At 50.6% G+C, this 22999-nt stretch overlaps 2 protein-coding genes across 2 annotated transcripts; one reads left to right on the top strand and one right to left on the bottom strand.

Annotated features, from left to right (window-relative positions):
* Nucleotides 1-347: 347 nt before the first annotated feature.
* IUM83_15767 (uncharacterized protein) lies at nt 348-746 on the bottom strand (the record flags this gene model as incomplete). The annotated part of the gene is made up of 1 exon (XM_067940607.1): nt 348-746. The coding sequence occupies one exon, from the start codon at nt 744-746 to the stop codon at nt 348-350; it is 399 nt and encodes a 132-aa protein (XP_067782042.1).
* A 5139-nt stretch (nt 747-5885) lies between these two features.
* On the top strand, nt 5886-6914 carry IUM83_15766 (Serine/threonine protein kinase; the record flags this gene model as incomplete). The annotated part of the gene is made up of 1 exon (XM_067940606.1): nt 5886-6914. The coding sequence occupies one exon, from the start codon at nt 5886-5888 to the stop codon at nt 6912-6914; it is 1029 nt and encodes a 342-aa protein (XP_067782033.1).
* Between the last annotated feature and the right edge of the window lie 16085 nt (nt 6915-22999).

The raw sequence follows: 22999 nt of genomic DNA, 5'->3' as shown, positions 1-22999 counted from the left end.
GCCGTAGCGTGTGCAATCAGAGCCACAGGTGAATAATGTGAGCGCACGTAGGCGTTGCAAAAGATAATTTGTCGACTGTGTATCCCCACGAATGGTAGATGGAGGGATGGAAACCGTATTCCTCGCCTCTACAAAATACACATGAAGCAAATATCGACCACCGAAAGATGCCACTTCTTGGACCGAAAAAACGCATCGTGAATATATGAACTTGCCTCCATTTCAACGCCAACAATGCAAAATAGGGTTCGTATAGTGCTACGGACCTTCGCAGGGCTATCCCCCGAGTCGAGCATACTTTGCTATGCTATTTCAACCACCTGTGCTATGGATATACCTAGCAAGAATTAGTGCCAAGCTGGAGTGACTTGCGTCGTCGCGGCCGCCGAGCGGCGCTGCTTGGCTTCCGCGCATTGCTGCAGATACTTGGGGTCCTCTCGGAAGGCGAAAACTCGGGGGTCGACGCTCTCGACACGGGAGCGAAGCTCCAACCAATTGTTGCGAGCTAGTTCCGCTTCATTGGGTGCGGGTGTTGACCCCTGATCGGCTTCACCATTGCCTGGCTCGTCCGCGTTTTTAGCATCCAACGGATCAGCCGCAGCAGTGTCTTTGGCGTCATCTGGCTGTTGCTCGGTGGGGTCGAGCGGGACTTTGGTGGCTGGCGGTTCCACTGCGGCGGCTTCAAAGGCAGCGGAGGCAGGTGTGATCTTGGCGCCGAAAACTGAGGCGAGAAGTTGCACCGACATTGGTAGAAGAGTTGGCTGGTGTCGTAGTCGGTGAAGTGGGTGGTGAATTCGATTATGTCTATTAGGCCAGCACGACCGTTTAAGCGAGTGTCAAACGAGTCTTGGTCTGTCGAGGTTATCGGTCTACATGTATCGAACATCCACGTCGCCGTCACTAGCGTGACCAGATTGAATGACCTAAACATGAATCCTTGCTCGCTGCATTTTAATGCAGTCGTGAAGTTAGGCGCTCTTTCACGTTTTTTTTTGTAGTCTTCAGCTGTCGGATTCACAAAGAATGCTCAGTAAACTCAACTTTCTTCTCTTTCAGTGCAACTAATTTTCCCCAGATACCGTTAACGTTTTTTTTTCTTTCTTAACTGATCATCGAAGGCAGAACAAATGCTCTCCATTAAGTATGAATGAAGAGCTCCTGCACAAGGAGGAGTGTATACCGCCTGAGGTGAGCAACGGGACCTTCGAAGCAGCAAGAAAGGGTGAAATCGAGCTCATCCGGTGTTTGCGTAATGTTACCCGCAATACGTCCGAGAATAATAACGAAGCGATTGTCGTTGCAGCTGGTAGAAACGTACAGCTCGTGATTTTTTTAAGCTCGCATTTATTTCAAATGTTCGTAATGTTGCTATCACACACGCTACCTGAGACGAAATCACCAAGGCGGCAATGTGCTCCACCGTGACGTAGGCAATTGTCGCCAGTTTCTTGTATACTCCTACTTTTACACCGGGCTCCAGTGCAGGCACGCAAAAAGTCTCAATTTTAGAGCGCATATTTTGCATACCTGAACAATCTGAACACCTCATACAACTCAGCTAGACGGGTGGCTTCTGTAGTAGAGGGCTCTTGTTCTGGTACTCGTACCGTAGAATCTCGGGGAAGCAGTTATCGACGTCAACGTCGACCTCGAATATGGGTAGATCCGATTAATGCTGCGGTGGATAAGTCGAAGACACTCGTCCACCGGATTCCATCTTGTGCATTTGACCTTTCCAAACACACAAGTAGATAAGACTGGACATCTAGTTTCTCTATCTTATCTATAGAAAAACTCGATAGATGTGAACACGAGTGCACCGTGAGCTCGAACGGCATTATCCGCGGAAAATGAAATGAAAAATAAGAGGATGCATGTCATGATCAAGTAAAAACGAGTGGTTAAACTAAACATTGACTGCTTTTTGGTAGCACGAAACTTTACAACATTGGTGACTTGAGGTCAATCTCTCGATTGTCAATATTTCTCGATCAAAACGTGCGACTCAGGCTTCGAAAGTACAGCGATTTGGATGTAGAATAAAACTATCTGATGAATAACCCGGACAATTTTGGTTTATCGTACGGTCCGCGTGAGCCAACACGTCCGTATTATTGACATACTAAGTAGTTCCTTGTGCAGACCCATATGCATGTCCAGTTTTATCTAGTAGTAATAAAGTGACAGTTTCAAACAGTGTTCTCTCGGAGTGTGACTGGTAAAAGTGAAGGCAAACTTTCCATTTACGCAGCTCTGCTTTAGCTCCTACTACTGTACTAGATCCGATTAGGATAGTAGGGCAGTGGAAGTAACAACTAAACCGATTAAAAACAAAGACAAAACAGTAAGTAACGAACAACTCGAGAGATCTCTATTATTCCGCAAAAAAAATCACATGAGTATGACGCAGCTGACTCTGCGGTACGCAGTTTCACTACTGAGGAAGATGACGAGTCTGATGAGGAACGCGGCCTCTCAAAACTTTTCTCCCTGGAGCAAATCGACCGCCTTAAAGGCAAGGCTAGCGAGTTGGGCCATGATTCAAGATTGAGAAAGGTATGGCAAAGTTCTCACCGGAACAGCAACAAACCTGGCAAGACTTCGTCAACGTGCTCATCGAGGAAAACAAACGTGCTAAAAGGGCCGCGCATAACGCGAAGTGGTTCGAAAAACGTACCCTCTAACAGTACTGCCGTGGATAGTGTGGAAACCTGAACAAGCAACATCCTCCTTGCCATAGCTCCTCAGAAGTCGCTGGCTCGGTCCACCCCGCGTCACGGTGGAGATCTCGGCCTCGGTGGAGTCCGTGCTCACAGCGAGCGCATCGTTTGCGAATAGGAAAGACGTCGCGGCAATCGTCAAAACTTGAGAGAGACGCATGGGGTTCGCTCGTTGTTGGGCTTGGAGACTTGAGCACAGGAGAGCAAATTTCAAAGTGAGGAGAATCGGGTAGGTGCTTCCTCGGGACACCAACGTACATACTGTACGTTAATACAAAAACGGGGGTGGTTGTGTCCTTGTACGTGGATCAAAAGCCTGGGACAGTTTACAGAGAGCGGCAACGTACTAAGGGCAGAGATATCCCGGAGGTTAGTCCAAGCGTCCCCAAATTTTCAGGAGTTACCGCCTGTAACATCTCCCTGGCGCCTTTATCATCCGGTAATTCCTTAGCCTTCAGAAAATAGAGACCCTTACGCACCTGTAAGTGGTCTTCATGTGCGCTTAGGGTATTTAATACCTACATCACGCTGAGAGGTCGTTATTCTCTAGGATACAATATTCGGGTCCGTGGCCATCAACTAGAGACTACTGTACACCTATAATAAATCAAGTAAATCAAAAAGCACCACAAGCGAAACTGTAAGTTTACTGGACATTGTACAGTTATAATTTATTGTAGATTGTAAAGTAAACTAGGACAGAGTGGCAGGGCCAGCAACTGTATTTTGGTTAACACGTACGATACTTCTGTAGCGTGTCTCAACACAAAACGCGAGAGAGCTGGCTCAAAATCTCGCTTGAAAGGTCTGGAATATCCAATCCAAGTAGTATTGTGACCGACATCGTCTCGTGAGCGTTTGTAGAGCGCTGTTCAAGCAAGAAGCTACCAGCTGAGCGTTCAAACCGTGAGAACGAAAATGAAAGTGTAGTATTCTGCTATCACGTGAGTGTCATTCCAGTTGGTCTGGACCCGAAATTACTGATTATGTTTGGGTGTGTGACCTCAATATTTTTTCAGTTCTTACGTATTGTACATTATCGTACATCTCGTGGTAAAACAATCGACGTAGAGATTTTACGCTTTCTACCACCTTTTGAAGCTAATCGGTAGTCGTCAATGATGACTACCGAATACGTACGTACTACATGTAGTACAAGGTTTTGCCCTTTGGAAGAATATGAACCAGTGATCATTGATTACTTGAGAACTTGCTGGAATGCGGTGTTACGTGAGGAATCGCTCCAATAGCCCTCTTCAGCAAACGCTTGGAACCTGAAACCTGAAACTTTTTAGTGACATTTTCCAGGTTCCAGGGAAAATACCTTGTGCGTGCCACTTTTTTTTTTAACTGAAGCCTCAACCCTTTCGCGAGCCACCTTTGTTAAATATACTATACAAATCTAAGTCAGTCAATTGTAAAAGGTCGCAAAAGTCGCCCTTTAACGAAATCACGGTACTGCGTACGCATTTACATCTTGACAGTTTTATTGAGCATATTATATGATCAATCTCCAACTGCAAACCCACAGCCTTCTACATGTAGGACAAATCATCAATGGTGCATGGCGTATTCATCATGTGAGTGAATACAAAAGCATGTGATGCTTACGCTTATCATGCGTAAGCATAATGTGAATACGCCATGCCACAATGATAATTTGTCCTTGGTAAAAGGCCGAAAATGTGCCCCTTTTCGCGGGGGATATTCGTGCGTTGTTTAAGGGCGAAAAGTGCGCTCTTTCGTCGCGAAAGGGTTAAAAGTAAAGTTCAAAGATTACCCCACTGTAGTGATACCCGGAACTTGTCAGATCGAATCTTTCGCCCTACACAAGATCACTACAATATGAATTAGAGGTTGTAGCCCGCCCCGAAGCAACTCAGAGGTGGGCACGGTCAGCAACTCAATAGCTCGGACACGGGAGTGAGCAGTTGTTCGCAGGCACGGGTCGGAGATTTGTGCGCAGCGACGCACGCCCGAAGTTGGGCTTTGACAGCAGCTCGACCAGTAACTTGGGCTTTGACAGGAGGAGTGGTGCGGGCACAGGCAGCACAGGGCACGTCGGCACCGCTTTGGCCTACCAAACTGAATATTCAGAATGGTTGGTTTTCAAGTTTGTGGTTCCAGGTGAATTTCCCTGAACAGCTCTGGAAAACCTTTTCTTGGAACTTTTCTTTCAGGATTCAGGTTCCAAGAGGGTCATTATCTCCAAAACTCCAAATGGTTTTCAAAACATCATTTTGTTTGACGTGGCCTCAAATGTTAGGTCAACGACTAGGCGTACGCACTGGAGCCACCATCATTGCTGGCATTAAAAAGAATGAAAACCGTACATCGTCTTCTAAGTTTCAGCGTTTCTTCAGGGGGAGTACGACTTTGTCCTCCTATTGGTGCTGATTTCGTAGTACCAATACTTATTTTCGATAAAACAAGGAACACAGAAGTTGAAATTCTAATGCTAACCAGCGAATATTATGCGTGGTGACATCTATAGTGGGTGCGCAGAGCGTTCAAAGGCGTAGGTAGACTGATACTTTAGGGAACGGACGAAGCTAGTCGCGCACCGGACAAATCTCTCACTTACCAAGACATTGTAATGGACTAATCCGATCGTGTATATACCAAGGTCATTGAAGTTGTTGCCGTCGCCACTGTTAAGGTTGGGAGAGGTAGCCGATATCAGCGTAGACGGCAGCAGCGTCACTGCTACAGCTTGAATCTCACGCCAGGGCTTTCCGTACCCGTATTAATGTTGGCGTGTGCATGCATGTATTGGCGGGTGCGAGAGACCACAGTCGGACACATGCTCAAATTAAACGGAGACTTGGGAACTCGTGCACCTATTGAAATCGCGGGGTTTTCTGTTTGATCGTGTACTTGGAACAATTAGTTGTTCCTCGCAGCTTGGAAAATAAAGTACGTAAGAAGAATGAAACCCAACCGATTAGTAATGAGTTTGGATCACAACACAAACAAACAATCCTACATACAAAATGCATCGAGATGATGAACGTTCTGGTGTTAGTAAAGAGCACCGGGAAGCGCTGAGGATACAAATTGCTCGGGATACGACTATCCCAACCACGTTCAAGCTTGGTCGACAACGGGATCAGGTTTGACAACCGTAGTACATATACAACTTCAACACTGGTCACAAACTCACCTATGTCAACGCTACCGCTTATTACGACTCACCACGAGCCCATTGTTCCGCCTTACAGCCGCAATGCCTACATTCGAGACTTCCACTTTCCATTTTGCCCGCCTGCCCTCAAGAAGAAGATGAAGTTCCTGATCTCCACTGCCGTCGCAGCCGCCGCTCTCCTGACCGCCGACGCCGCCGACTTGTCGGACTGCGTGGCCATCAACTTCACCCAGCGCACCACCGACTTCACGTCGCTCAACGCCGTGCTGGACTTGGCGGTGAGCAGCAACCTGCTGTCGAGCTTCATCGACGACCCGCTAGTCATCGGAGAGACGAACGTCGCGGCCGAGTCTTTCTCGCTGCTCGGCATGGACTTCACCTTCACCACTGACATCAAGGACCTCAACATCACAGGCATCACGACGGTGGTGCCCCGCCACATCAACGTAACCTCGCACGACACGCTTCAGCTCGGCGCTGACTTCTCCGGCAACCTGCAGGTCTCGGCCACCATCGAGGTGGAGGTCACGCAGCTCAACCACAAATGGTACCAGATCTGCTGGACCGACATCCTGCACCCCGCGACTTGCGCCCCGGCCGTGATCGACGTGGACGTCACGCTGGGACTTGACCTGCTCACGCTCGGACTCAACGGCACCTTCGACATGCTCGGCTGTGCTGCCGGAGTGGCCACCTCCGAGTGCACGAACGTCACGGTGAGCAATATCCTGACATACGCGTTGACGAACCAGTTCGATCTGCTGGTGTCGCGGTTGCTCACTCGGTTCGTGGACGCGTCGATCCAAGAAATCGCGGTCGGATTCGACTCGATCACGGCGCTGGACTTCGCCTTCAAAGACGAGAGCGTGCTCATCTCGCAGCTCACGAGCGCTCTGCTCGACTTCTCAGCCGACGAGATCAACAAGAAGGGCACGACGTACAAGATCGTCATCGAGGTGGTGGAAAATGTGGCCGCCGCCGTCCTCAACAAAGTGATCAAGGACAAACTCAAGCCCGAATTCGGCGCCACGTGCCTTGGAACGCGCTAAACTTTGGTAAACTGTCGTGTATCGGATGCTTCTGCTAAACTTACGGTTCTAGGCTAGGTAGGATGCAGTCCTAGCGATAATGAAATTCGTTTTCAGTCCGACTTGCTTGGTGCTGAGTGGTATCGTTGGATATCTGTGCAGATCCTGTAGGATATCCTACCTCCCACTCGCTTATCGGAGACCGTCGATATGGGCGCCGAGTTGGACGACGAGGAGCGGGTGCCGCTGCTAGCAAGTGTAGCGGTGGTGTGTCGGGAGGTTCCACGGATTGCTCTGGAGCAGCGAGTGATGAGGAGGATCGAGGCATTCCTGGACGGCTCGACGAAGTATCCGTTCATGTTTTTGTGTGGCATGTCGCTTTTCAAGCTGCGAGTGAAGGGAAGCTGGACGTCGTCAAGTGGCTTTGCGCGATGGGTGAGGTAGAAGGCCACACCCGGACCATCGATCTCGTTAGTGAAGCTGGTCCGTGGTACATGAGGCTACAATGGAATGGGTCCGATCCTCGGGCTGGTTACCCGCCGTTGAGTGTAGCAGCGTCAGGAGGCCATCTTTCTGCAGTGCAATGGCGCACAGGAGTCGGCGCTCTTGTTGATCAACAAGACGAAAAGGGCCAGACAGCATTGCATCAGGCTGCGTATAACGGGCACCTGCTCGTAGTGGAGTGGCTTGTGGGTAAAGGAGCATCTACGACTATCAAAGATGAATGAGGTCGCACTCCGCTACACGAGGCTTCACGAACAGGATCTGTCACCGTCGTCGAATATCTTTCAACTAAAACCTCCAAGACACTCAAAGAAGATGCTAAAGGTCGAACGCCACTGCATTTGACGGCTGAAGGTGGCTATCTCCCCGTTGCCCGGTGCCTAGCTCAACACTATTGCGTTGTCACTTCAATAGATCATGGCGGATGCACCGCTCTACATTGTGCTGCCAATGCGAAGGAGGAGAATCTTGAACTATTCAGCGCGGTCCACAGGCTGTTGAGGGCTTGAGCAAGTTTAGGTGGCGTGGATCTTGCTGATCAAACTGCACTTCACTACGCAGCCAAGAACGGCAACGAACGCGTCGTAAAGATGTTATTAGATCACCAAGCAGACATAAACCATCGCGATGCACGTGGATGGAGACCAATCCATTGTGCGGCTGCAGCAGGTAGCGCAGAAGTTGTAAAAGCGCTAGTTGTCAATGGTGCCAGTGTAGACGCTGACAAAGTCACCGGGAGGTACCCCGCGCAGGTTGCAGTCGAGGTCGGTTATTTTGACATATTTCGATACCTGAAGACGCTCCAGGCAGTTGGCGTCCAGCAAAGGCTTGCAGACACTACAGTGGATATTCTGGAAGTTGCAATCGATCCAGACGACGACTACAATACAGAAGGGATATGGCTCTACTCGAGGGTTGAGATGAAGAAACCAATTGGGTCTACCAATTTCTTGGAAGAGCTCAGTCGATGGTCGCGCCTGAATCATCCTCACGTCGTGAAGTTGTACGGTGTATGCCGAGGAAACGCTACATTTCTTACTGGACCATCGTTTGTCTACGAGCAGCCTACTGAAGGACCGCTACTTGAGTATCTTGAAATGACCGGAAATATAACCAACTTCGTCGAGGTATGGAGCAAGCTGTATCAAGCAGCACTTGGTCTCCGGTACTTACATGACAGAAATGTCATTCACGGGAATATTTCCTGTTACAGCATCGTTATAGCAGCCAATGGGGTCGCCAAAATTCGAGATTTGGGAAGTGAAAACGTCTCGAAGCCACATCTTCTCGCATATACATCGCCAGAAATGCTCGCAGGCTTGCCACCTTCATTCGAAACAGATGTGTACGCTTTTGGTATAACTATTGTTGAGGCATTGAAAGACACACCGAGTATATTGGGGATCCATGGTCTTGAACTCCAAGATGCTATTTTATCAGGAAAATTGCCGCCGGAACCAGAAGCCATGACTACTAACCAGTGGACGCTGGTCCAGCGTATGTGCTGCTACGACCCCCGCATGCGCTTGTCACTCGCTGATGTCGTTCGCGAACTTGAAGTCATATTACACGAATACGACATGAATCAGGAGATGTCGTGGAAGACGCTTTTGGATATTACGCTTGCCGATACCGTCGTTAGTCGAGATTCCCTATCGATTGTATCGAGTACTCTCGACAAAATTGGCGAGATTATAAAAGCATCAGACCCGATGCATGGAAATTTCCATGACCGTCTAGTGAACGTCGTCGTCGATCTGAAAACTCTGAATGGCTCACCAACCGAGCGCTCCCTTCAGCAACTCAGCCAAATCATTATGTACTTTCACAGGCGAATTCAAAGTGCAAATATTGGTTACACTCAGGAGTGGCTTCTAGCATCAAGCCGTCAGATCGCAGATGATGTTTTCATACTAAACAAAGCCCTGGATTCGTTCATGGATGGCATGAACATTTCACGCTCGACAGAGCTGCATAGGTGGGAAGACAAGTGGCGCATTTGGCAGACACAACAGCAGAAGGAAATATTAAACGTATTGCAGGAAGTGCCAGATGTGCTGACAGATCTCGACGAGACAAAAAACTTCAATGAATCTCTATCATACTTAAGCTGCGAGCTGAGTAGGTATTCAACAACCTACACGAAAGATAAATCGGTTGATTTTTCCAGCGTGGCTTCTTGCATTAGTTCTCTAGCTACTTCAAAGACTAACTGGTTTATACCAGCATATGACGTTGGCTTCGATCGGTTTAATGAGTTCAGTCGGGGTGCCTTCGGTAAAGCGTTCCACGGCATATGGAAGCGATCACGAGTCGTGGTGAAAATGGTGAGGCTGATAAACGAGGAGGAGCACGCAGCGTTTCTAAATGAGATTGAAATCTGGAGCAGGCTATATCATCCACACGTGGTGCAGCTGTTTGGCGCTTGCCATATTGGGCAACCAGTTTTTGTGTGCGAGTATGCTGGTGGCGGGCAGTGGGATGATTATTTGCACGACCATCCCGGTGAAGTTTGGTCAATGTTGTATGAGGCAGCTTTGGGTTTACGGTACCTCCACGTGAAACATGTGATTCACGGTGATCTCAAGTGCAATAACATTTTGATCGGCAGTGATGGGCATGCCAAGTTGACTGATTTCGGACTGAGTACTTTAAGCACCGTTGGGCCTGAAAGTTCTGAGACGGAAGGCAGCGACGCCTCGAAAGTTGGAGCCATTCGATGGAAAGCCCCTGAAGTTCTGCGTGGTGAGAAGGCGACATTTGCATCGGATGTCTACTCGTTTGCGATGTACATATTGGAAGCGGTGAGCGGAAAATACCCGTGGGGAATGACACTGGATCCTGTGGCGAAGTATTTCGTATTGCAACAAAAGCGAATTCCTCAACGTCCAGAGCAGTGCAGCGAAGAAGTATATGCGCTGGTGCAGCAGATGAGTCGCTTTGACCCAACTGACAGAGTTGTCATGAACGAAGCAGTCGACAGATTGAAGACATTTTGTTGAGTCTGAGGATCTGGTATCAGTGTGAGATGCCTTCAGATTGTTTTCCTCTTGAGCGATTACTCGTTGACACGCTTTTGGAATGGTTTATCCAAAGTTGCATGGGTTACGAGATAATATTACAACTTCGAAATTGTTGACAAATGTATCTGGTAATCGAGAATCGAAAACAGGTCATCATCGTCCATACCCACACCGAAACGACCAAAGCACGATTGTGAGCGTTTACATTGTCGCTTACAGGCTCTGTAGGCTGTTCAAGTTCGCTGACCCTGAGGGATGCCAGTGATTGGCTGACCGGCAACTGTGAGTTGATACCATCAACTTCTTTTGATCCTTGTCTTCTGTCGCCGTGACCGACAGGTCGTTGCAGCTGCAGGTACCGTTCGTGAAACTGCGTTGTTATGCAAACTTGCCCATTGCTGTTGGCGATAACTGCTGTTCCATTCTGACGTTTATTAGCGGAATAGCTCACTGGAAATGACTTCAAATCTTGTTCTTCGCGGTGGATGGGGCATGTTCGTTTGAAGAGACCTCTAGCCCTCGCCATCACCATACTTCATCAGCAGTCACTGAGCCATTCGTGACCTCGGCATGTATAGATTCAAGATCACACAAGTTTTACTAATCGCGAATCAGTTGGGTTTGGATAGCCGGGCGGTAGTACCGGTACACTTACCTTTATCAACTGGTCTTGCGCACGTTTCGCGATCTCACGACGAGACCTTGTAAGAAAATATTCTATCGACGTTATACCGGCAGATATCTACATATGCAATTTGAAGACTAGATCGCGGCATTATCTGCCGCGCCAGTCGTCGCTTATCCATTTGCCGCGACCAAACCCCGATTGCTCCATTGTCAACCGCAGAGTTGGCGTTGAAACAACTCAGTTAGCGAGTGATGCAGGAACTTAATGCGCAACATTGCACTTCAACAGTCCTTACATGTGTTATGGACCGATTGCGGATCGTGCACCAACGTGTACTTTGTGGAGGTTAATGTCTTCTCCTCGAGGTCAGTCACGCTAAAGAAGAACAAGCGACGGTCGCCATTGAACCAAATGTGAACTCGACCAACCTCTTCAGCTAAATCGGAGATCTGGAGATAACCGTGCAGTCCTAGTCCGATTAGCTTTGTTGTAGAAGTCGAAGTAGTCCAGGACGATCTTGGTGTCCCTGATGTTCTGCCCGACCAGCTTCTTTGCGACGTCATCAGGCATCAATTTATTACCAAACCAGATTTTGAATTGCATATTGAGGAAGCGGCCAGTGAAAGTCTCCATGTCTTTGGCTTTGATCAACGTGGCCTGATGATTCGCATCACTAACCATTCTGGTCAGTTCGACGTCGTCGAAACGAGCCCACAACTTGGAGAAAGCCAGCACCTCGTCGTCAACCTTGGTCACGTAAGACGCCCAAAATGCTACTGCTGGACTTTTAAAAAAACTGAGTTCCATCCTCTTTGAGCTTCAGAAAGTAAAAAATATCGTCTGTAATTTTTTTTTTCTTTGGCCTTCCATTCTTTGAACAAAGAATCTCTCAATCCATTGGCAATCATTTTTGAACTTGGAACTTCCATTGCAGGAATTATCATTTTCACGAGAGCAGCATCGTTGTAGGATTTTTTCAGTCGTAACAGTCGTAACAGTAGTAACTCGTACGGGTCTTTCTCCAAAATCTTCACGTAGAAAATCCAAGCTTTTAAGACAGGGTTTTGCAAACACTTTGTCGCCTTGTTTGTTCAGCTCCAGAAGCTTAAACACATCGTCGGTTGTTTTCCCTTCACTCACCCAATGCTTTCTCTGAACCACCTAATTTTTTTTGGCAATATTCATCGTGCTCTTGACGTCCCTGGCCACAGCTATCATCTTCGCGAGACTTACGTCGTCGTAGCGCCAAAAACACCGTCTCATCCGGATTTTTTACTCCCAGCTTAGCCACGTAGGAGATCCAAGAGTTCACTGCCGCGCTCTCGAACAGCTTGTTTCCTTTCTCGTCAAGTTTCAGCAATGCAAAAACGCCATTTGCCGTTCTTTCACCAGCCAACCATTTCGCAAGCTGGGCATCCCCCAATTTTCCCGCGATTGTCCCAGTTTTGTAGGAGTTCTTAGCTGCAACAAGCATGTAGGCCAAACCTTCATCACCATAGCGAGCCGTGAACGTGGTTATCATTGCCATTTCACCAACGCCAGGGTTCTTTTTGTTCTGAGTAACCTTGAACTGGGTGAAAAGGGCGTCCGCAGACTTTCTATCGTTGGTTTTCAGTTTGGCAAGTAGTGATTTCGCTTTCGCACTGATCTTGACCATCACTGGTTTTGCAAGCTCCGCTAGTGTAGCAGATTCTAACGCTCTGTCTTAGGAGTTTTCACCGGTACTATCATCTTCATCCGTCGGTGTATACTTGCCAATCCTCAAGTGACGACGACTCCTCTCGTTGAAATTTCGATCACGCGTTACTGGACTAGAGTCGGTGAGGACTACTTGCGAATCGGTTTTCACAGCGCTACCATTGACGTACGTCAGGGAAACAACGCTAAGCAGAAGTAGAACACAACAAAGCTTGGTTGGTTTGGTAAAGGTCATATCGAATACGAAGTGGAGCTTTGAGAGGCCGACGATAGATTGCAAAATGAGTTGTCGGGGATTGAACACGTTGATACGCTGAATTCATGTTATAGTTTTGTCGAATTATCGGTTTGATTATGATTTCACGACTATGAGGGCCGTTCTTAACGGAGCGGGTGTGCGGTAGGCTCGGTAGGCCCGGGTAGCTGCGCACCGGCTCTGTGCAGCAGTCGGGACTACCTGGAGGGAATTTGCGATCACGGATCGGTAGTCTCCCTACGCACACCACGAGGGGGGGGGGGGGGGTGCGCTGTCCGTGGTAGGCTGCCCAGATTCTGACTCCCCATCCAAATGGATCGCCCTCGAGAGTTGCTGCGCACCATTGTCTAGCCCAGCGCGAGCTCCTCTGAATAATCTTCTCTAAGGGCAAGCGCCTGCGTCGCTGCAGCGACACACACGGCAATGTCATTCATCTCTTCATCACTGGACGAACTGCTCCATTCCTCGTCGTCCAAATCGACTAGCTGAGGGAACATACGTAGTATCTGCCACACTGTGGCCCACAGGGGGTTCGGGGCGTATTGTGAATGCGACAATTTCTCGGACACAGGTACAATCTGGTACAGCGGCCTACCGCCTGCACTCCGTCATTCTTAACGACGACGCGCAGAGTGGTACTCTCTACGCACACCGCACACCCAGCCACCCGCTCCGTTAAGAACGGCCCTGAGGTGAGGTCAAAAACTTCCGTATACCGTACACGTATGTTGCTGATCCGCAAATCTGGGGCGATGCATTTCCTGTAATCCACAGTAAGCCTTGACGATACATGTATAATAATATTATAATAGAGGAATTATCTTAAGTGAGTGGAAGTCCACTCACTCGTTTCCTGGACAGGCTCGTGTAAGAAGCACTCACTTTTGTAGGACTACCTAGGTTAAAATATCAACTTTGAACGCGGCAATATTCTCAAAGAACTACTCGTCGCAGACATGGCATAGGTTTTCCGATGAAGCTCCGCAGCGGTGAAGTTGTTGGCGCTCAGAAGACCAGCGACATGGTAGTTGGCACCACGAAGGTCAGCGGCACGGGGCGGAAGAAGGTCGGTAGTCCAAAACTGTACGCAACCACGATGTGTCCGAAGTGCCGGCGCAAGTTAAAGACGTCGCAGGGCCTCAAGACCATCTTGCAAAGAAGTTTAAGTGTGATCGTGTGACGGATTCATGTAACTATGCATGATTCGTCAATTTCTTCATACGTAAATTGTCAATTGGTACATTAGGCGTACACGTCAATTGATAACTTGACCAATGATAGTTGAGAATAAGTTCTTGTCAATAGTTTAGCGGACGTAGCTACAACAGGGTAGTGCAGCAACATGCTAGCGACAGTTAAAACTCAATGTCACTCCTCAATTTTCCATCGTGAGCGCTAGTACCATTACAGATCGTCGCTCCGTACTGCTGCCCGGAATGAGTCTCGCCGCGTTGCGAGTAAAAACTACTATGCGCGGAAGAAGCTTGGAATTCATTTGGGTGCGTGGCAATCCATGCTTCCGAGCAAACGGGATATTGCTCGCTACCATGCCGCACTTTAATGGTTAACTCAGTTAGAATATGCAAATTAGCTCAGCTAGAAAACGCAGACGTATCGGGAAATGAGAGCGGTGCAGAAGAGCAGGCTTTTTCGATAATTTCTCGTACAAATCAATGTGTTTAGGGAAAATGGGCATTGCGCACGTTTTTCGTTAATGTAGGGATCGAAAAATTGCTGTCCGTGTAGGCGCTTGCACGTATATTTGGCGTTTGCTGAGCTGCTGCCATGTACAATCAGCTCAAAGCCGCACGAACTGGCAAAATCCTCGCGTCGTTGTTGAATAGCTGGTTGTGATTCAAATTCGTCCTCACTAATGTTTCGTTATTTTATTGTGAACAGAGAAGACTTCGAGTCAGTCGTATTCACGGGTGCAGCATCGTCAAGTAGCCCGCACGATCGTGCTGCGGTCAAATCGGTTGCATCTAGAACGAAGGGCACCGACCCGAAGTCAGACTTCGTCTTGCTTTTGCCCATAGCTAAGAAGGAATTCTGTTGTGCTAGCCAGTGACTATTAATACTTAGTGAAGCCCTAAACTGCGCTCAAGTGTGAAATGTCACATCGCCAATGGGTTAAGGAACAGAACTCCCGTCCAGGAAACAAGTGAGTGGACTTCCACTCACTTAAGATAATTCCTCTATTATAATAATATGGCATCGCCCCAGATTTGCGGATCAGCAACATACAAGTACGTGTAATGTATTGTGCATTTTCTCCATATTCATCTGAAATGGGGCCTCTTCAGAAGTGTAGGTTCATGGTGCGCAATTAATAAGGCCCACTCTAATTAGTGCCTTCAAAATGTGCCAAGATCATTGTATACTATAATACAAACGCTATCATTACAAGATTTACCCACACTAGTGACGGGGGAGCAACCAACCAGTCGCAAAAGCGAGGCCCATAGTCGACCAAGACAAGATGACTGTTAATGCATGTACTGTACATGCATTAACATGATCTACCACAACTAACCGAGTATCCTGTAAGTTTGTCTGTAAGTTCGTCGTGTTCCGCCCTTGGGGCATCAGCCTGCCGTAGCGCATTGTCCTACCGCCCTGCATTAGCGCATTAGTAACCTGCCCTATGGCATCTCACCATCTTCCGGACTGGCTTATGTTTGCCCGATATTACAACATAGCCATGCGTGATAATTATAACGCGCTGTGATTGGCCGATTTTGCCTCAGCGCTCACATTTCCTTTTTTGAATTCCGCGCGCGGCGGAGCGAGGAAGCGCTCGGACGTCGGGCGCTGCAGCGAGCCCCACAGGACGCGAGCGCCGCACAGGGACTAAGGTACGCTTAGCTACATAGTTTCCTAACTGTAATAGAAGTGTCGGTTTCGGGAGTTCCGCCTGTTGGGATAACTGGTACCTTCAGGGCAGTCGAGGTATTATAGTGTGGGATTAAGGGCGGCCTGGTGCCTACTCCGGTGGGGCCACGGGGAGTTGCAGTGGGTTCCACGACACGGCCATGTAGTCGAGACTCCCCGTTGGCGCACAGATGCCAGGCAGGCCGTCCCGAATCTGCAACATTGCTCTCTTGCTTGCATCCCGGGTTTAATTACCTTGGAGAATGGCATTTGGGTACTGCAGCTCTCCACTATACTGACCGTTACTTTCTCTAAAGTGGGTAGCAATACCCATTTTAAGATGATAAGAAAGACTGCAGCTGGCACCCGCCGCCGACGTAGGATTGCGCGTGCCCTTGCCGCAGCGACCGCTCTTGGGAGCCGCGACCCTGAGGTGCCCACGTCCGCCCGCCAGCGGCGTGGGAAATCTCATACCAATCCGGGGTAAATGGGGCAGATCTCGGCGAAGCCGGGTGACCTGCCTCATCTCCGGGCCAGTGGTCGTGTATGGGACCGGCGCTTTAGGTGGACGCACCTATTTGCGCTTCTGTGTCCGCGGCGGGGCGCGTGTATAGGACCCTGGAAATGGCGACGGTGTTCTTAGACTTTATGTCTAACGCGTCATGTGACTCTGTTGCGTGTACGCAGCCCAGAATGGCTCGAACGAAAAGGAAATGGACGCGCGAGGAGATCGAGCAGGCCTTGCGGGACAACGAGCGTATCAACGCAACCCCGGCTGCTCCAGAGGAGCCTGCCGCTAAAAGGCGCCGCCAAGCGCGTCGGAGGGCTAAACGATACAACTTAAACAAGGAATTTCAATCGCTTATCGTGACAGACACGGCCGCTACTGTCACGGCTGTCGAGAGTCATGTTGCGGCCGGAAACACGTCTGTTGGGCCTCCACCAATCCGCAGAGAAGAACCTCCGGTCCAGGCAGCGGCGCCTGTTGATTCTACAGTTGTAGCAACTGATGTCAGCACAACGGAGCAAGTTCCTGGCTCGACCCCGGCGGAGGCAGCGCGTAGGAGGCGCGCTGCAATGACGGCGTCTCAAACAGAACGACGCCGCGCGCGAGACAGAGAGAGAGCCCGAATTAGAAGGGCGAACATGACGGGATCCCAACGCGAGCGTCAAAGACGTAGAGATGCAGAACGCCAAAGGACACGTAGGGCTCTATTAACAGAGGCCGAACGAAGCACAGCGCGCGAGCAAAGCCGTTTACTACAGGCCGCTAGAAGAGCTAACCAAACCGAGCAACAACGGGAGATCATGCAGGAGACCGATCGTCTACAACACGCCCAACAACGCCAGCAAGAAACGCCAGATGAACGTGAAGAACGCCAGGAACGCGAACGCGTTCGCCAGGAAGAACGTCGGGCTAATCTGACGCAAGAAGAAGCGGAAGCAGAGCGAGTGGCTCTTCGGGAGTATCAAGCCACGGTTCGAGACGCTCAAGAGGAGGAGGTGAGAGAGGAACGACGACAACAGGAGCGTATACGGCGCAGCACTCTTCGCAGAGGTCATGCACTCGCAAACCAGGAGGATTTCAGAGTCTCCATGCTCAGCGGCGACAACATCGTTAATGGGCGCCACAGACTGCCTCCAACTACGATCTGCCCTCATTGCAACGCGTGGAAATGGCCTGCAGAGTCCAAAAAAGGCTGTTGTTTGGAGGGGAGCGGTGCAGCTACCTTCACTACGAGCTGCGCCTCCGCGACTGCACCAGTTGTACACGGATGCCGAGTTTCGGCGCCGCATTCGTGCCTACAACCAAGTTTTGCCTTCACGTCGATTGGGGCTTCCTGTAGCAACCGGTCCAACTTCAGGACGTGAACCAAGACGAGAGCGTTGCTGGACAACGTGGTGTATACACGTATCGTATTCAAGGAGCCATGGGGCACTACTTGGGCTCTCTACTTCCGCGTATCGATACGTTCACAAACGAGCCCATGCCCCCCAAGTTTGCCCAGATCTACATCGTCGATCCAGACATGCAACAGCGAGCGGAGCGTCGCCGAGGTATTTTCGCTGACCTCCACGCCGGGACGCTGCTGGAGATGGAGCAGATGATGGAGGAGTGCAATCCGTTCGCGCAACAATATCTCAACTTCGCGGAGAAGCTGCGCGCCGACCAGGCGGCGGAAAGGAGGTGGTTGATATGGTGTTCCGGCTGCACGAGAAGAGGTCAAACCCACGAACCCACAACCTACCAACGGTCTCGGAAGTTGGGGCGACTCTTATCGAGGATGGCAACTTGGACAGCCCGCGCGACATCCTTCTGCGTACTAAAGATCACTCGCTGCTTCGGCTCTTCGAGACGCACTCTGTGTATGACCCGTTGCAGTACCCACTACTTCTTCCGCATGGAGAACTGGGTTGGACCTACACAGACGTGTATGCGAACAACGTGGTGCGCAGAAAGAAGCGTGAAATGTCCCTCCGAGAGCATGTAGCCTACCGGTTATTCCAGAAAGTCGGTGACGAGTCGGTACTGCACCAAGGTGGGCGATTATTCCAGCAGTACTGCGTAGATCAACGAGCCAAGTGCGAGCAAGAGCAACTGCGTTGGGTGGCATCCCATCAAGCTGAACTTCGCGCCGATCAGTACAGCGGGGTTCGAGACGCGCTTCTAAGTGAAAACACGGCGGTTCTGCGCGAGGGCGAAGCCCTATTGACGGAGTACAACCGCGAAACTGGGGCGCTCCAGCACCCCGATGAACCGCAGCGTCGCTCGGGACACTTCCTGGACCAAATCGGCAAGCGCATCGTTCTACCAGCTACGCATTCGGGGAGTCCGCGGGCCATGTACAAGTCTTACCAAGATTCCATGGCTATCGTGCGGGAGTACGGGAAACCGGACGTCTTCGTTACTATGACGTGCAACCCTACGTGGGACGAGATCCAGGAAAGATACCGGAGCCAAACCAAAGCGCACAAGACCGCCCGGACATTGTAGCCCGCGTTTGGCAGCAGAAATTGGCGGCGATGCTGAAAGACTTGGATGAAGGCGTACTGGGACGTGTTCTGGCGAGGATCTACGTGGTGGAGTTCCAGAAGAGGGGCCTCCCACACGCACACATTCTGATTATTCTCGCAGACGAAGACAAGCCGCGTACAAGACAAATCATCGACAAGTTGTGCTCTTCGGAGCTCCCGGACGCCGAGATCAACCCCCAGCTGTACGAGACCATCCTCACTTGCATGATGCATGGTCCATGTGGCGCGGCGAACCCTCCAGCCCCTGCATGAAGGACGGAAAGTGCACGAAGGGATACCCGAAGCCGTTGGTAGAGGTTACCCAAGGAAACGTGAACGGGTTTCCTGTCTGCAGACGTCGCCGCCGGCCACCGGGAGTACTCAAGTTCAAGGGAAGGGAGTACGACAACGCCACCATTAACCAATGGGTGGTCCCACAATCCCTACCTTTCGCAGAAGTACAACTGCCATATCAACGTGGAGGTTTGTACGGCCCTCACGGCGGTCAAATATCTGTACAAGTACGTCTACAAGGGGTCCGACAAGGCTGTAATCACTGTGGAAACGGTGGGCGGGGAGTCGAACGGTGCAAGGATGGATCCCAACGAGATTCTTCGGTACCTGAACGCAAGGTATATATCTCCGATAGAGGCATGTATGCGGCTTCTCGACTTCTCCGTTCAAGGCAAGACGCATTCCATCGTACAGCTGACGATCCACCTGGAGAACGAGCAATTCGTGACCTTCCGTTCGAGCGACAACCCGGATCGAGTTCTCACTCGCGGTCGCCACTCGATGTTGACCCGCTTCTTCGAATTGTGTGCGAGCGAGGCCCGGAGAACCAAGTTGCAAAGACCATGGTGTACCAAGACATTCCGAAGCTATTCCGATGGGATGACAAGGCAAAGAAATGGGTTCGTCGCAAACAATACCAAGCGGCGCTTGGGCGGATGGTTCATGTGACCCCTCGGGACATGGAGCGGTTCTACATGCGTGTACTGCTGTGTCACCGGAAGGGACCTCAGTCCTTTGCCAAGCTTCGGACAGTGGATGGTGTTACGTATGCGTCGTACCGCCAAGCCGCACTCAAACTGGGCTACCTTGAAGACGACGCAGAATGGATTGCGTGTATGGAAGAAGCCGCTGCCTTCAAGATGCCGTACCAACTCCGCCAGCTCTTCGCGACGATCATTGTTTATTCTCAAGTTTCGGAGGTTCGCGTTCTGTGGAATCGATTCTACGACGTTCTTTCTGAAGACTTCGCGCACACATACCGGGGCTTGGAAGGACAGGAGAAGGAAGACATGATCAGGTTCCACACACTCAAGGACCTTAACGACCTGCTCCAAATCAATGGCTACGTAGTGGCGGACTTTGACCTCCCTCAGCTGGATGACTACCCGCGGCTGGTGCTGGATTCGCTGCTGCGGAACAACCTCATTCGACGCGAACTGGAGGGGTACCAGCACTCTACCCTTCAAGCCATTGTGGACCAAGAAAGCCAGCTGAACGACGGCCAACGAGCTATTTACGACGAAATCATCCAGGCGGCCGAAGCACCAGTTCAAGGCAACAAGCTGTTCTTTATTGACGGCCCGGGAGGTACAGGAAAGTCAACTCTGCTGCGGCATATCCTGGCGAAGGTGCGACTGTCCGGGAAGATCGCGATTGCTGTGGCTTCGAGTGGAATTGCTTCGCTGTTGCTCATGGGTGGGCGCACAGCGCATTCGACGTTCAAGATACCTCTCAAGCTGAACGACAAGTCGACGTGTGCGATTTACAAACAATCGCGCCTCAAGATGTTGATCGAGCGAGCCAGTTTGGTTATCTGGGACGAAGCTCCAATGACTCACAGGCACGCCTTCGAAGCGGTGGACAGGTCTTTGCGTGACATCATGGGTAACGACCAGGGAGCCTTTTTGGAGGGAAAGTATTTGTACTTTCCGGTGACTTCCGCCAGATTTTGCCGGTGGTAGTGCGCGGCACACCAGCGGAGACCATCGGCGCGTGTCTGAAGTCATCTACGCTATGGCGACACTTCAAGCAGCTGCATCTCACGGAAAACATGCGTGTACAATCGGCAAGTAACGAAAGCACCGCCGCAGAGCTCGCAGCTTTCTCGGAGTTTCTCCTACAAGTGGGAGAGGGTAGACACGAGGTCAACAGGTCCCTGGGCAGGGACTTTGTGAAGATTCCGCGCGATATGCTGATCGACAACATCTACGAAGAAGGAGACGACATTGAAGACGAAGAAATCACACCTGGAGCTGTTCCACGGGGTTTGAAGAACATTATTGATAAGATGTACGCCGACATCAACGATCCCGAGGTTGCTACGGACGAGTACTTCGCCAACAGGACCATCTTGACGACTACCAACGCCGTGGTGCACCGCATCAACCAAGCTGTCTCTGAACGACTCTCCGGGGAGGCCCGCGAGTATCTATCGGTGGATTCAGTGGATGACGACAACGAAGGAAACTTCTTCGAGCCGGAGGTGTTGCATTCGGTGACTATCAACGGTATTCCTCCACACAAACTTACATTGAAGGAAGGCGCCCCAATTATGATGATGAGAAACCTGAACCCCGACTTGGGCCTCTGCAACGGAACGCGACTACGGGTTGTCCAGCTCAAGCCCCACGTTATTCATGCTACCATCATGACTGGCGAGCGCATAGGCCAAAACGTTCTAATTCCAAGGATCGTCTTCGTCAGCGATGGGGACGCGCGCGAGTTCCCCTTCCGCTTGCGACGCAAGCAGTTTCCAGTTGTACCAGCTTTCGCCATGACCATCAACAAAGCCCAAGGCCAAACCGTCCAGAACCTAGGTTTGTATCTGGCGACACCCTGCTTCTCCCACGGACAGCTCTACGTGGCGCTGTCGAGAGTTACATCCAGGTCCAAGTTCAAGGCTTTGATCGAGTATCCGGAGCTGGAGGAAGACGACGGTGCATACACTGACAACATTGTGTACAGGCAGATATTCGAAGATGCTTAGGCGGAGTAGGCATTCAGCAGTACACACTTCATAATTACATAAATACATGTCTTTTTTTTGGAAGTGCGTTTCACATTAGCAATGCATCCCTTTGACGAAACCATCGCCCGCCGGAGCGAAGCGGAGGCGGCATACCCATACCCCAACGTCAAGCGTTGTATAAGCAAACCAACCAGCCCGCCGGAGCGAGGAGGCGGGCGGCCCATACTACTGTGGCCAAACCCACACCCACCGCCGCGAAGCGGCGGCGCTCGGCTAGTCTACCACAACTAACCGAGTATCCTGTAAGTTTGTCTGTAAGTTCGTCGTGTTCCGCCCTTGGGGCATCAGCCTGCCGTAGCGCATTGTCCTACCGCCCTGCATTAGCGCATTAGTAACCTGCCCTATGGCATCTCACCATCTTCCGGACTGGCTTATGTTTGCCCGATATTACAACATAGCCATGCGTGATAATTATAACGCGCTGTGATTGGCCGATTTTGCCTCAGCGCTCACATTTCCTTTTTTGAATTCCCGCGCGCGGCGGAGCGAGGAAGCGCTCGGACGTCGGGCGCTGCAGCGAGCCCCACAGGACGCGAGCGCCGCACAGGGACTAAGGTACGCTTAGCTACATAGTTTCCTAACTGTAATAGAAGTGTCGGTTTCGGGAGTTCCGCCTGTTGGGATAACTGGTACCTTCAGGGCAGTCGAGGTATTATAGTGTGGGATTAAGGGCGGCCTGGTGCCTACTCCGGTGGGGCCACGGGGAGTTGCAGTGGGTTCCACGACACGGCCATGTAGTCGAGACTCCCCGTTGGCGCACAGATGCCAGGCAGGCCGTCCCGAATCTGCAACATTGCTCTCTTGCTTGCATCCCGGGTTTAATTACCTTGGAGAATGGCATTTGGGTACTGCAGCTCTCCACTATACTGACCGTTACTTTCTCTAAAGTGGGTAGCAATACCCATTTTAAGATGATAAGAAAGACTGCAGCTGGCACCCGCCGCCGACGTAGGATTGCGCGTGCCCTTGCCGCAGCGACCGCTCTTGGGAGCCGCGACCCTGAGGTGCCCACGTCCGCCCGCCAGCGGCGTGGGAAATCTCATACCAATCCGGGGTAAATGGGGCAGA

Source organism: Phytophthora cinnamomi, assembly GCF_018691715.1.
Source record: "Phytophthora cinnamomi strain GKB4 chromosome Unknown Contig111, whole genome shotgun sequence".
Lineage (NCBI taxonomy): Eukaryota > Oomycota > Peronosporomycetes > Peronosporales > Peronosporaceae > Phytophthora > Phytophthora cinnamomi.
Note: the sequence above shows the minus strand (reverse complement) of the source record. Positions and strands in the feature narration are given on the sequence as shown.